We start from the raw sequence: 12,964 nt of genomic DNA, 5'->3' as shown, positions 1-12,964 counted from the left end.
ATATAGTATTTCTATAGCAGTGTTTTGACGCGGACATAGTTGTCCTCTAAGGTAACAAGTGTTTTTATTTGTATTTATTTTTAAATCTGACATTGCACAAAGGCAAAGATGCTGTATAAGTAAACTGACACAAGGTTAAGGCTGCACTTGTTCTATCCGATGCTCCGTGAATGCAGCATAAAGTTCAGAGGAACTGCAGAGACATCTTGAGGCTGTTTGGGTGAACTTCAAATCGCTACGTGTCCTCGGGCTATAATAAATCTCGCGACCTAACCCCCCGTCCTGCTTCAGGACTGGAGCAGACAGCAGCAACTCGGCAGTGAAGGCAGCAGCTGTCCCACCCAGCAGCTCGGCCCAAACATGGGGGAAATCATCCAGCCACGGCGCATGTTCCTCTGGAGCATGGCGGTCATCTATCTGGCTGCTTTTGTGTCCCTATATGTGCAGATACCAGGTGAGACTCACAACTGCTTCCTGTGTGGAAGCTAGCTCACTGAATGTACTACTACTGGTGTGCGTTAGCTTGTTAGCTCAGCCGGGAACATGGCGTCTTCCTGTTGTGAAGAAGAAGTTTCTGTGGGCTGTAGTCAGAAAGGTTTACCTGTTCCTGGCTAACTTTACGAGCTAGCAGCTGCTGAGAGATGCCCAACCTGTTGTACAGATGCACACGCGAGAGTAATGTATAGTTGCACTGTTCCCACAAACCCTCTGTTATGTTAGTAGCCAGCAGAAGTCCAGAAGACCTCGCCCTCGCCTAAGGGGTGTAGGAAAATGTATTTGGTATTTAGTCACAGTGCCAACATACATTTCCAGTGCATGGGTTTTAATTAATTTAAAGCAGTTTTCAATGTATCAACATTTTAATACAGATTTGTTAAACTTGGTATATTTCAATGAATGGCAAGATGCATCTGTTTATCATCGTCAGATGTCAGATTTTCAGAGTAATATATATTCAATTAAATACAAATGCAGAAACTATACATATACAACTCTATATATATATATATATATATATATATATATATATATATATATATATATATATATATATATATATATATATATATATATATATATATACTTTATCTTCCCGAGTGTTGTACACACACTTTGAATGAAGTGTTAAATGACATTACATTTATGATGCTTTACCAGAGGCATCTCCAGCTGGTCTGTGCCATGCATGCATTGATCCTGATGATTGTCTATGTTACTTAAAGATCCACTGACTGATACAGGCAGGTGAAGTATTCAACAAAAAAAACATAGGATGAGAAACACAACCAACCCAGATGCTTGCATACCGTGCACAAGGGATCACTAATGCGTATACAACTTGTATGCTGTTTATGTTGATTGACGTTGTTGCTTCCCAATTTTTATTTCTACTTCTAGGTCTCTATGGTAATGACGGGCTGTTGCCTGCTCGTTGGCAGCTGCGACACAGCGGGAAGTCTCTATGGGAACAGCTGCAGTCCTCTCCCAGCCTGCTGTGGCTGGGACCTCGGCTCGGTGTGGACACACACACCGCTATGGAACTGCTGTGTCTGATAGGTGCTGCACTGAGCCTCGCCGCCACGCTGGTGGAGGCTCTGCGAGACAGCGTGGTGTTTTTCTGCCTTTGGGCGTTGTACCTGTCAATGTACCAGGTGAGTTTAGAGCATCAACTGTACCCAGTTTTCTTTCACATGTGTCTGTCATGGTGTCCCTTCTCACACTGGCCATTTTCGTTTCTCATTTCAGGTGGGCCAGGTGTTTCTCTACTTCCAGTGGTGAGTGACTACATTTCAAAAATAATCTGACCCAACCCTACAAATCCTCAGTTACTGAATACCAATTCAATTACATTGTCATTTTTATAATTGATAACATAATCCAAATCTGAATACTCTTGGATTTCTCATCAGATCATAGAAAATATTTCACCTTCGACCCTAAAACAGTTTAAATTCCACCAATATTATTTTTTTCTCTTTAAACAAATCAAAAACATTTTCAATGCAAATAAAATTAATTAATCATATTCCACATTTACACTATGAAAACATTACCCTCACAAACTAAGATTTTAGTTACTTATTTTTTGTAATCCCAATTACATGTAATCCATTACTACCAAGCCTGTTATTAGATTTGTGGATCTTTTCTATTTATTTTACGAGGTCATTAACACAGTCATGTTATGAACAGCAGCTGGTTAAAGGACAGATAGTTTTGGCGGTTCACCGTTAGGTGTACGTCATCCTCAGTCCACTGTTTGTAACATTGTAGTAATGCTTGTCTCTGCTGCTGGGCAACAACACTGTAGACATCAACAAACTAGAATGACAACCCTGGTGCCCTTGTTCACTCTGTATGTCTCTAACTATCTTTCCATTTATTAAAATCTTCCTTTTTGCTCTTTCTACCTGTCACTGTCCAGGGACAACTTGCTTCTGGAGACGGGCTTCCTCTGTATCCTCGTTGCTCCACTGACATTAATCAGAGGGTCCCGAGGGGTCCGACAGCATGATCGCGTGACCTTCTGGCTGATCCGCTGGTTGCTCTTCAGGCTCATGTTTGCCTCTGGTGTGGTGAAACTCACTTCTCGTTGTCCCACGTGGTGGGGCCTTACCGGTATGTATGAGAGTCTGTAGGGGTGAGGAGTGTCTGTGTACTGAAGTAAAGTGTATTGTAGTGCGTATGTGTTGAAGAGAGGACATTACTACAATTTTAAAACTGCAAGTTGACTTTTGTGACTTCTCAGCCACTGTAACTGACATCAGCACATTCAAATGTTAACAGTGTTGTAAGTGAGCTCTCAGGATTGTGTCTATTTTCAGTTGATAAAATGTCTTTTTCACTGTGTTGAACAGCTCTGACGTATCACTATGAGACTCAGTGTATCCCCACCCAGCTGGCTTGGTTTGCCCACCAGCTGCCGGTGTGGTGGCAGAAGCTGAGTGTGGTGGGGACCTTCGTTATAGAGATCGCTATACCGCTGCTTTTCTTCAGCCCTCAACGGAGACTCAGGCTCGGGGCTTTTTACTTCCAGGTGGGTAGAAATTCAATCTACAATGAGCAAATGTAATAGAAAGGGTTTGCATGTAAAGCATTGTGCTTTTATGTTTAAAATAAATCACCCTTCTATAGATATAAGTTATTGGCTCATTTGATTCTTCTTTCTTGTGTAGGTGTTGCTTCAAGTGCTCATCATTTTGACTGGCAACTACAATTTCTTCAACCTGCTGACTTTGGCCCTCAGTCTGTCGCTTCTGGACGACCAGCATGTAGACTTCTGGCTACGCAAGGCAGACAAGATCAGCAGTAATGGTATTATAAACATAACTGCTGTATACATATGCAGGCTATACTTTTGTAAAGTCTAAAAATATAAGAAACATCTCTTATCATTATTCCCAGGTAAAGTTAAGGATTGCATGCATGTAATCGTCCAGATCCACATTTGCTAAGTCATTTTGCTCAGTGTTGTTTCATAGACAATATTTCAGCGTACGTCAGCATATTAAACACCCACCATCCCTTTTAAAATAAGGTAATGCACTGGGATTTTAGAGAGGGACACGCATCGAAAGCTTGAATTTGGACCGCAGCTGTTTGTCCATTCTGCCAAAGTTTACTCACCAGAGTATCATCGGGCTGTCTCTTTGTTCTGGTCAGACTCCAAGATGGGGTCATGGCTGTGTTACCTGCTGGAGCTGGCAGTGTGGTCGCTCATGATCTTCGGATCAATTGTATGCTTTGACCTGAAGATGGACACAACGAAGAACAGCATCTCCTCCAGGACAGGTGTGTGCGTGTGCGTGTGCGTGTGCGTGTGCGTGTGGTCTGTGTGTGGTCTGTGTGTGTGTGTGTGTGTGGTCTGTGTGTGTTGTCCATAGAAACAAGTGAATTTTGCAGTTTTTTTTGTTTACATTTTTGTCTTTACAGCATTCACATACCACCAGTTTAGCCAGTTTCTGAAGACGGTCATTATCCCCTGTATCTGGATTGGTGTCCTCTCTCTCACCTGGGAGATGGTCACAGCTATGTTCAGGTGTGTGTGTGTGTGATTTATGTTGCATTTTCTGCATTGCATGTTGTGCGTAACATAACATGCGTAATGTGTTTTTCTAGGTGTGCATGTGTCTCCGGTTTCCTGAAGAGGTTTTGGGGAACTCTCCAGTGGTCTGTGTTTGCTGCTGCCACCACTGCTATGTTCACTGTTAGTCTGGTGGGTGCTGTTCATGAGTTGTGCAGCTGAGCCTCATAATTGAGAAGTATTTCTTCAAACCTGGTTGCTGTTGCTCTTTATGACGACTTTGTTCATCTGCTCCAGGTGCCATTCAGCTATATGGAGTATGACTCAAATGCCAGGTTGTGGCCGGGAGTGCGTCGGGCCTATGACCTGGTGGATCGCTACCAGCTGGTCAACTCGTACGGTCTGTTCAGAAGGATGACCGGGGTCGGTGGGCGGCCAGAGGTGGTCATCGAGGGAAGCAACGATGGAGTCTCGTGGACGGTGAGAGAAAAAAGTTCCCATAGGCGATGGTGTAAACATGATCTAAATATGCCTGTTAAAGACGATCAGAGCTGCAACAATTAGTCAATTAATCAATTAGGCGATTGATAGAAAAATAATCTGCAACTATTTTGATAATCAAAAATGGCAGAAAATGCTGTTTTCTGCCTCAAATGTGGAGATTTCGTGCTATTTTCAGTTTTATATCCTATTAAACTGAATATCTTTGGGTTTTGGACTGACAAAACATTAGACAAGACATTTTAATACATGTGGTGGACATTTTTACTAATTTATGACATTTTATACACCAAACAATTCATCCCAAAAAATAATCACCAAATGAATTGATAATAAAAACAATCATTAGTGGAAGCCGTCATGATGACGAGACTACTGCTAAGTTTATTCAAACATGCTGTATAAGGTGCTCTGTTTGCACAATCTATAACTGTACATCTATATGTTTCTTTTTTTCATCTTGTAGGAGATTGAGTTTATGTACAAGCCAGGAAACTTAAGTGCATCTCCTGGTATGGTGTCACCTCACCAGCCCAGGTTGGACTGGCAAATGTGGTTTGCTGCCCTCGGGGGTCAAGCACAGGCTCCGTGGTTCACCAGCCTCATGTACCGCCTGCTGCAGGGCAAGAGAGACGGTACGCACCCTCAGACTGCTAATATTTAGTTTGTGTTTCCTGTCACTCACTTTTATATCTTTTTTTAAAGAACAATAACACAGAATCAAATAGGGCAGAGAACTACCTCTGCACATGTGCTTTTTATTGGGTTAAAGCTTTCTGCACTTCTCACCACATAATAGTGATGTCACACAAGGTGTTTTACCAGAGTCCGTGTGACATCGCTGTTGTGATAAGAAGTGTTTTCTAGCCCCAGATCATTGCATCGTGCAGCTGTTCTCACACTGATGCCTGGTTTAAGTACAGTTTTAATAGCCTTTTCTCACTGTTTAGCATTAAAATGTGAAAACTTCTCTTTCATTCCTCCCAGTGGTGATGACAAGAACAAATTGCACACGCTTCTGCACCTCTCTCTTTTCTTTGATGACAACAGAAAAAAGCAAACATTGTTGTTAAAAAAAGTTACATTATATCTGACGGGTGTTGGCGTGGGACACAGCACAACTTTGTAACAATTTTGGACCAGCGCTCACATACTTAAATGTTTCAATCTGTAGAGCACAGGGCAGAAAATGTTCTCTATCCTAAATGTTAAATTGCCGAGGAGCAGCAGATCTCTGAAACTTTGTTTTATGTTCTGCAGTGATAGAGTTGATCCAGACGGATGTATCACAGTATCCGTTCCACCAGCAGCCTCCCACCTACCTCCGAGCCCACCGCTACAGATACTGGTTTACTGAACTAAAGCCCGACGGGTTAGTTCTGTCTGTCTGTCTTTATGTCTGTCTCTCTCTGTCCTCAAAACACCTGGTCATTTTCTGTTTGGTTGGTCTTTGTTGGCAGTTCCTACCCGCAGCGTTGGTGGAGGAGGGTCTATGATGAGGAATTCTATCCCACAGTGCACCTGGGCAACACCTTCCTGGAGAGCATGCTCAATCAGTATGGACTCAAGGTAAATTTAGGAAATGTCCCTTTTTTTAATTCTATAATCTATTGAATATTGATTTAATATTCATCTTTATTTGTCTGTAGGACAAATCTCCTCCGCGTCGTATGTCCAACAACACTGTTACCCAGGCGGTGAGGTGGGTGCGCTCTCAGGTCAGAGGTGTTCCCACACACATACTCATCTGGACCCTCATTGCCTGCAGCGCCACCCTCTGTCTGCTCCAGGGATTGCAAAACAGGGACAAACTTGCAGAAAGGAATGCTATCACTCATAAGGCAGAAAATGTACCCGACGGCTCTTCAGACCATTGTGGAAAGTCCGATGAACAGCAGGAAGAGGAAGAGGAAGATGAAGAGGACAATGAAGATGAGGTGGAGGAGGGCGAAGGAGAGGAGAAGGATCCTGTGGAGGAGGAGGAGGAGGAGGAGGAGGAGGAGGAGGAAGACGAAGACGGGATAGAAAGAGAGGAGATTCTTGGAAAGAGGAAGTTATGAAAGACGCAGGTAATCCCGCAGTAGACTGTTATCACCACCTGCCTTCATAAAATGTTCCCAAAATGACCAAAGAATATTTCTGTGTAAATTTGTATTTCCTGATCAGCCAATTAAGGAAAAATGTGTTTGTTTGCCTTATCACACCTACACCTTACTGCTGTACATTTTTCATATATCCGTCTGAACATTAGAAATCGGTTAATTCAGCAAATCTTGATGTTTATACATTTTAAATCGGTCTTGACTTATGTTAAAAATTCAATCTAGGCAGCAGATCAAATCCTGTTGAAATAATAGAGAAATATAACATTTTAAATAAGCAGGCTTCCGTTTTGCCCATTAAGAGGGTAAATGTGTGTCGTTCATGTTCTCTCCGTCTCCTCTTTGTGTTGTTGCACTTGTATGTAAATTCAGGTCTTTGTCTGTTTCCTGGTGGTATTTTATTTTATGTTACAGTGGTCTCTTGCTATATAAGCTGAACTAAAACACTGCACTTTCTCTTATTTTCTCCACATATATCTTTTATATCAATGTTAAAAATGACACACAAATTGATGTATTTTTAAAAAGTTATTTTTTTTATCACATATTAAAGTACAATAAAAATAGAAACGCTTTGTCATTTAAAAAAATCTGAAAATGTGCAACAATCACGAGTCCTATATGTGTCATTTTAATAACTTTGTCAGTATATAATCTATCATGAGTAGTATATGTGTTTAGATCTTTTAGTGTTATAAAGCAACAACATAAAAACACTACATTTCTCTCTGTATATATCTATATCTATATCTATATCTATATATAGTGTTGCTGCTGAATTCAATGCTGTCTGTTTCACCACTTCAGTGTTCCAGGGCAGTACTTGTCGATCAGAGACTGGTAGTACGGCTTCAGCTTGTCGACGTCGGGCAGCTCGGCGTCCTTTGTGTACAGGTCAAATTTGCTGTGGAAAGGATGGAAGATGCAGCTTCAGGTCAAAGCAGGGAGCAGGATAAAGATGTGCACATGACAAAGGAAGATGCTCACTTGAACTTTTGAACCCAGGGCAGCATGCCGAGGTCTTTGTCATTGCACAGGTGCATGTAGTCTCCGTGGGAGTGCCAGGGGTAGAATGAATGGAAGCGAATCATGTACAATCCCTGAAGAGAGACACAAAATGAGTAGATCCATAACTGAGCCTGTAAGCACTGCTGGTGAGAAGAGAACATCTTTGCACCTATTCCGCTCTTCTTTTTTTTTCATTGCCCAAAACATAATTTAAACAATTTATTGAATGTAATAATTTACTGACCTGCTCTGGTATGGAGCAGTTGTTGAACTTCATAACTCTGTAGAGATACTCTGAAGACAACAATGCAAGAGTTCAGGTACAATATCGTAGATAAAAATGTTCTTTTAAAAGTGTCTGTCTGAATGTGAGGACGTGTCTTACCGTCATGGCCCCAGGACATGTGGACTTTGTCGAGCCCACAGTTTGATTCGTAGATCCCGTTTTCAGTTCTAAAGAGCGAAACAGGTCCTTACATAACAGTACATCAAACAACTAGCCTATATAGGTGTTAATTGTAATACTGAAAAAAATAGGGATAGTAGAGCACATATTTGAATGGTTCTTGCATACAAATATAAAACATTGTATTATGGACTATGGACTATGGACTGCATGTACTGAGAGGAGAATTGAATGATTTAAAGACAAACATTTCAGAGGTCTATTTACATTGATGAAAAAACCTGGCATCGAAATCGGTGTTTCAAAAGCGTGGAAAACTCTAAAATGCCCCTCCTTAGATTTAGGGGTAGAGTTTAATTCGCAGACTTTGATAATGTAAAAATGAAAATTACGCCGTTAAATTACTAACTTGTAGCAGGGATTTTTCTCATCTGGATTATCCAGGAAGGTATTGTCTCTGAACACAATGGAGTTTTGAAATTTGCAGCCCACTGGGAAGGTGTCGCCGACCACAGCCCACTGCAGAGCACACATACACAGTTTGCTTTTATAATTCTTTGTATCGCACCATATATATATTTAAAATACAAAATGTCAGGGATTATTTGATAATCACACATCAAAACGAGTTTAACCATGAAGATACAAAAGGGATTGAAGAGGGGCCATAGAGATAATGTGTGTGAGTGTTGGGAAGACAAAAACAATATTTCAATATATCAAGTCAAAAAGCAAATCTGAAAAAGGGGTCCATTAAATTAGGAGATTAAATTAATTTATCAGTGAGGTTGTTCTGTAATACCAGACCCTGTGTCCTACCTGGGGAACATCCCAAAGAGCCATTGTCTTCCCAACATCATGGATCAGACCCACCAACTGGAACCAGTCTGGAGAGGGAAGCCGTTATTTATTTTTGTATGTACTTGTACACAATGTGTGTATTTCTGTCTCTCTCCCTGTATGGTACCATTGTCTGGGTGTGCTTGGCGGATGCCCTCAGCAGTCTGGAAGGCATGGAAGGAGTTGGGGAAGTCCACATCAGGATCGGACTCGTCCACCAGCTGGTCTAGAGACATGATGGCGTCCATCATGCCCATCTGAGTGTGGTTGCAGCCACTCCATACAGAGTGCTGCAGAAAGGTAAGCGCCATTACTGCAGAGGCTTTGTTTCTCAAACTAAAGGCCCTGTCACACATATCCGTATGGCAGAATCGTATGCCGGCGCATACGAAATATCGGCTATACGTTGATATAAATTAAGGGTAAATTGTGATCGTTCGAAGGACGCAGACGATACGCCGAACACGGCATACATACGGCCCTGTCACACAGCGTATGGCAGAAACATGCCGGCTTATATATAAAAAGTAGCTCAAAATGGTTATCCACTCGTTATCAATAAGTTGGCTGTAGGGTTCACCGTCAGCCGACGTAGCCTATATCTAACGTACCTCTAACGTAGTCACGTAGGTATTTACGTAGGTAAATATTCACGTACGTATTCCGTATTCACGTTTGTCTAACGTAACGTAAAGTCTGCATAACTTGAAGACACACGTCGGGTACGTCCAGTAATTTTGAACATGCTCAAAACATCAGCGTTCAACAACGCACCCCAGCGTAACACCGCATGCTCTTAACGAATACTACTTATATCTTACCTTATATCAACGTACACCAGCGTGTTGCCGATATTTTGTATACGCCATATTTTTGTATAAGTTATGCATTCGTCTGATACATTTTGTATTAGTAAGTGATACTCTATCAATAGGTTAGACATGCGTATCTGTATACGTTCACTTTTCCGATCCGATGAAAAGTTGGACGTATTTGGACTCTGACACATTTTCATATACGCCAGCATACGTTTCTGCCATACGGATATGTGTGACAGGGTCTTTACTAGGAAAGCAACTGAGAATTAATTTTGTTTTTTGAAAAAGCTTTCTCTTTAATTTTCAGGGATAGAGGTTTATCTGCGTGAATTTGCAGTTCATGTGTTATGGAAAGCTTCTGTAGATGGGACGCATACAGTATATAAAACAGGCCAGTGTCCATGTGTAACCTTTGGAAGTGAAAATAAGGTTACACAAACAACATTTAGTGCAAACAGAACATCGACTGGTTATTTGCCTATGACTTTCACCTCATAGGACTGGAGGATGTTTGTTTGCTCAGTCTGACAGGATCACTCCGTCATCCAGAGCAAAACAGACATTCACAAAATACAAAGTAAATACATAATCAGTGGTGCTTTAGTGCAAGACAAAAGCACTACGGATTTTTGACGGAAAGAAATGTTGTGGCACCATCACATTTCATTTAATGTTGGATGTGTTTATTTCACTAAAGAGGCTGTCGGTGACACTTGGCTGAATTTATCTGCACTTGCTCCTGATTTACTCACCTTTTCATTCACAAAGTCCACCGTCTGATTAGTGTGCATCAGCTTGTATGTGTTGAACACACGATCAATTAGACTTCCACTCTGAAACACACACACACACACACACACACACACACACACACACACACACACACACACACACATGCACACATGCAACACATCTCAACTTTATAAAATGCTATGACACATGAAATCTTTTATGGCAGAAATCTATTTTTGCAATGACCTCTATGGTTTGAGTTTCAAATCCATGACACGTCTAACTACACTCCCACTTGCATTTTATTACTATACAATATTGCAAAAATGCACCACTGTTGAAAATATGAACAGTGAAAATGAGCCAAAAATCCAGTTGTTTAGCAATTTCTGCATTACTTATTAATAGAGAGACTGTTTAAAAAACAACCTGCAATTTTGATGTACACTGTTCTTACATCATTTGTAAGTAAATCACTCTTCTACAGGGCAAATGATTGAAACAGACACAGCTCTGCATCCCTGCTCTATCCTCATTATGAGAAATAATCATAGATAACCACCTGAGATGCACTGTTTTGAGAAAGTTATTTATATACTGCATTTAATTGTAAGTCCTCCTCTCCCTAGCAGAAGATATATAGTTAGGTTTCCCTCTCCATCAGAGTCTTTAGTTCAGAGATCAGGCACATTTTTACCAACTTTCTCAAACCCAAGTTCACAGTTGTGTCCTTTTAAAAACTCTTCTTTTTTTTTCTAGACCTCCCAGGCGTGTAACAACAGTCTCACCTCTGAATTCACCCATCTGGCCATAAATAAATGCAGCATTTAATAAGTGACATGAACTGAAGGAACATATTGAATGATTACCTCAAAGTTTCTGTAGTCCTCCTTTGGTTTGGGTTCAGTCGTCTCCAAATCTGGCCGATATGCCAGAGACGGGTCCGGACCCTGCATTTGAACAGACAGACAGACAACATTTTCAGGTTTTACAAAAATAAACAACATATATTCTTTCAAAAGAAAGTTAAGTAGTAGAAGTAGTATTCACATTAAAAATAGAATTATTTTAAAAAGTAATGGTAGATAGAAAGCATAGCCTCAGTATGTATTGAAGCCATACATACAATGTTGATGACCCTCATTATTGTGGTGTGTTGTTCCTCCTGCCTGTATATATCCTGCCGTAATGCTTTGCCTGCATGAATGTCCAGTCACACTTTAACTAAACCCCACTTAATGTGGTACCTCACTTTGAACCTTGGTCTTGTCTCGTGTGTGTGTGTGTGTGTGTGTGTGTGTGTGTGTGTGTGTGTGTGTGTGTGTGTGTGTGTGTGTGTGGGTGTGTGTGAGAGAGCGAGAGAGAGCGAGAGAGAGAGAGAGAGAGAGAGAGAGAGAGAGAGAGAGAGAGAGAGAGAGAGAGATAAACAGCACAGTGTGTGTGTCTTCAATAGTCAACAGGTTACTTGTTTGGACTGATGTAGGATGACCCAGTAGTTCTTTATTCCAGTTAAGTTGTATATTTTTAACCATATAATATATTTCTTATTGAAAAAACACTTCTTTTTTTTATTTACAGATTTGTATATCTACATATACATATGTATTTTTCAACACCTGCATATTTGTCTTATGCAGTTTGTACAGTATATCTATCATCTATACTTGTACCTCCACACACAAAAATAAAATAAAACAAAAACAAACGTGTCTGGGTATTGACCACTTTACATAACAGGACACTTTCACAGTAGTTGTGATTGATTAGCAGGAAATATGTTCTGTTTCTTGGAACAGAGGTTAAATTGACCAAAGTGTTCAAACAAGCAGCAGTTGACCAAATACGCACAATTTGTTGATTCCTGCCAGTCGTAGCCACAAGACTCCCTCTCACACACACTTATAAACACATGATATACCAAGATGAACACTACCTTTGTGTTTACAGAGACAAACGTTCAGTAAACCTCCCAAATGTTCTAGTTTTATTTTTGTTAAACTCAGGGGTGTGTCTATGGGTGGGGAGTCTCGGCCCAACTCTAACATCTGATTGGCCACCTTAGAAGCCGCCCCAATATCTACATTAATATCTAAATGTAGTCAAGCAATATCCACAACAAGCCACCGCATTTTTTACTTAAAGGGGCACTGATTTTACAAATTATAATATGTTTGATGTCTGGTCTTGCAGAGAACCACGGAAAGAAAGTTTTATAAAGCCTTGTGTGACTCTCAGATGTGGAAATTATTTTGAAAATGAAAACAAATCTGGGCTTGAGTTTGCAGACTATAGATTTATAACAACGCCTGTGAAACAAATTGGAGGTGTGGAGTTTGAAAGATGTGCACAATTACATTAGACATTAAACTCTATAAACAGATTAATAGCAGCTAGCGACCTGTGAGTGTACCCACCTGTCACTCAAAGCAGCCAAACCCTTCATTTTGCGTAAATGTAAGCCGTAACGGGTAACGTGTGTGTGTGTGTGTGTGTGTGTGTGTGTGTGTGTGTGTGTGTGTGTGTGTGTGTGTGT

At 40.8% G+C, this 12,964-nt stretch overlaps 2 protein-coding genes across 3 annotated transcripts; one reads left to right on the top strand and one right to left on the bottom strand.

The window, feature by feature from the left end:
* Positions 1-169: 169 nt before the first annotated feature.
* Positions 170-7,343, top strand: lmf2a (lipase maturation factor 2a). 2 transcript variants are annotated; one of them, XM_029434714.1, is made up of 14 exons: positions 170-454; positions 1,399-1,652; positions 1,747-1,775; positions 2,426-2,619; positions 2,859-3,037; positions 3,177-3,315; positions 3,619-3,792; positions 3,934-4,039; positions 4,120-4,216; positions 4,322-4,504; positions 4,992-5,160; positions 5,786-5,897; positions 5,986-6,094; positions 6,175-7,343. In XM_029434714.1, the coding sequence occupies exons 1-14, from the start codon at positions 361-363 to the stop codon at positions 6,583-6,585; spliced, it is 2,250 nt and encodes a 749-aa protein (XP_029290574.1). In that variant the 5' UTR covers positions 170-360; the 3' UTR covers positions 6,586-7,343. The 2 variants fall into 2 exon arrangements, with proteins under 2 accessions (XP_029290574.1, XP_029290575.1); XM_029434715.1 differs by having other exon boundaries at positions 171-454; positions 3,664-3,792.
* Positions 7,344-7,422: 79 nt separating this feature from the next.
* Positions 7,423-11,469, bottom strand: miox (myo-inositol oxygenase). Its single transcript, XM_029434716.1, has 9 exons — positions 11,301-11,469; positions 10,452-10,532; positions 9,009-9,171; positions 8,861-8,928; positions 8,451-8,560; positions 8,021-8,088; positions 7,880-7,929; positions 7,615-7,727; positions 7,423-7,531 (listed from the first exon to the last, which is right to left on the bottom strand). Exons 1-9 carry the CDS (start codon positions 11,436-11,438, stop codon positions 7,423-7,425), a joined length of 900 nt encoding a protein of 299 aa, XP_029290576.1. The 5' UTR covers positions 11,439-11,469.
* Positions 11,470-12,964: the final 1,495 nt, after the last annotated feature.

This window comes from Cottoperca gobio, chromosome 6 (assembly GCF_900634415.1).
Source record: "Cottoperca gobio chromosome 6, fCotGob3.1, whole genome shotgun sequence".
Taxonomy (NCBI): Eukaryota; Metazoa; Chordata; class Actinopteri; order Perciformes; family Bovichtidae; genus Cottoperca; species Cottoperca gobio.
This window is presented reverse-complemented; position numbering and strand designations above follow the sequence as displayed.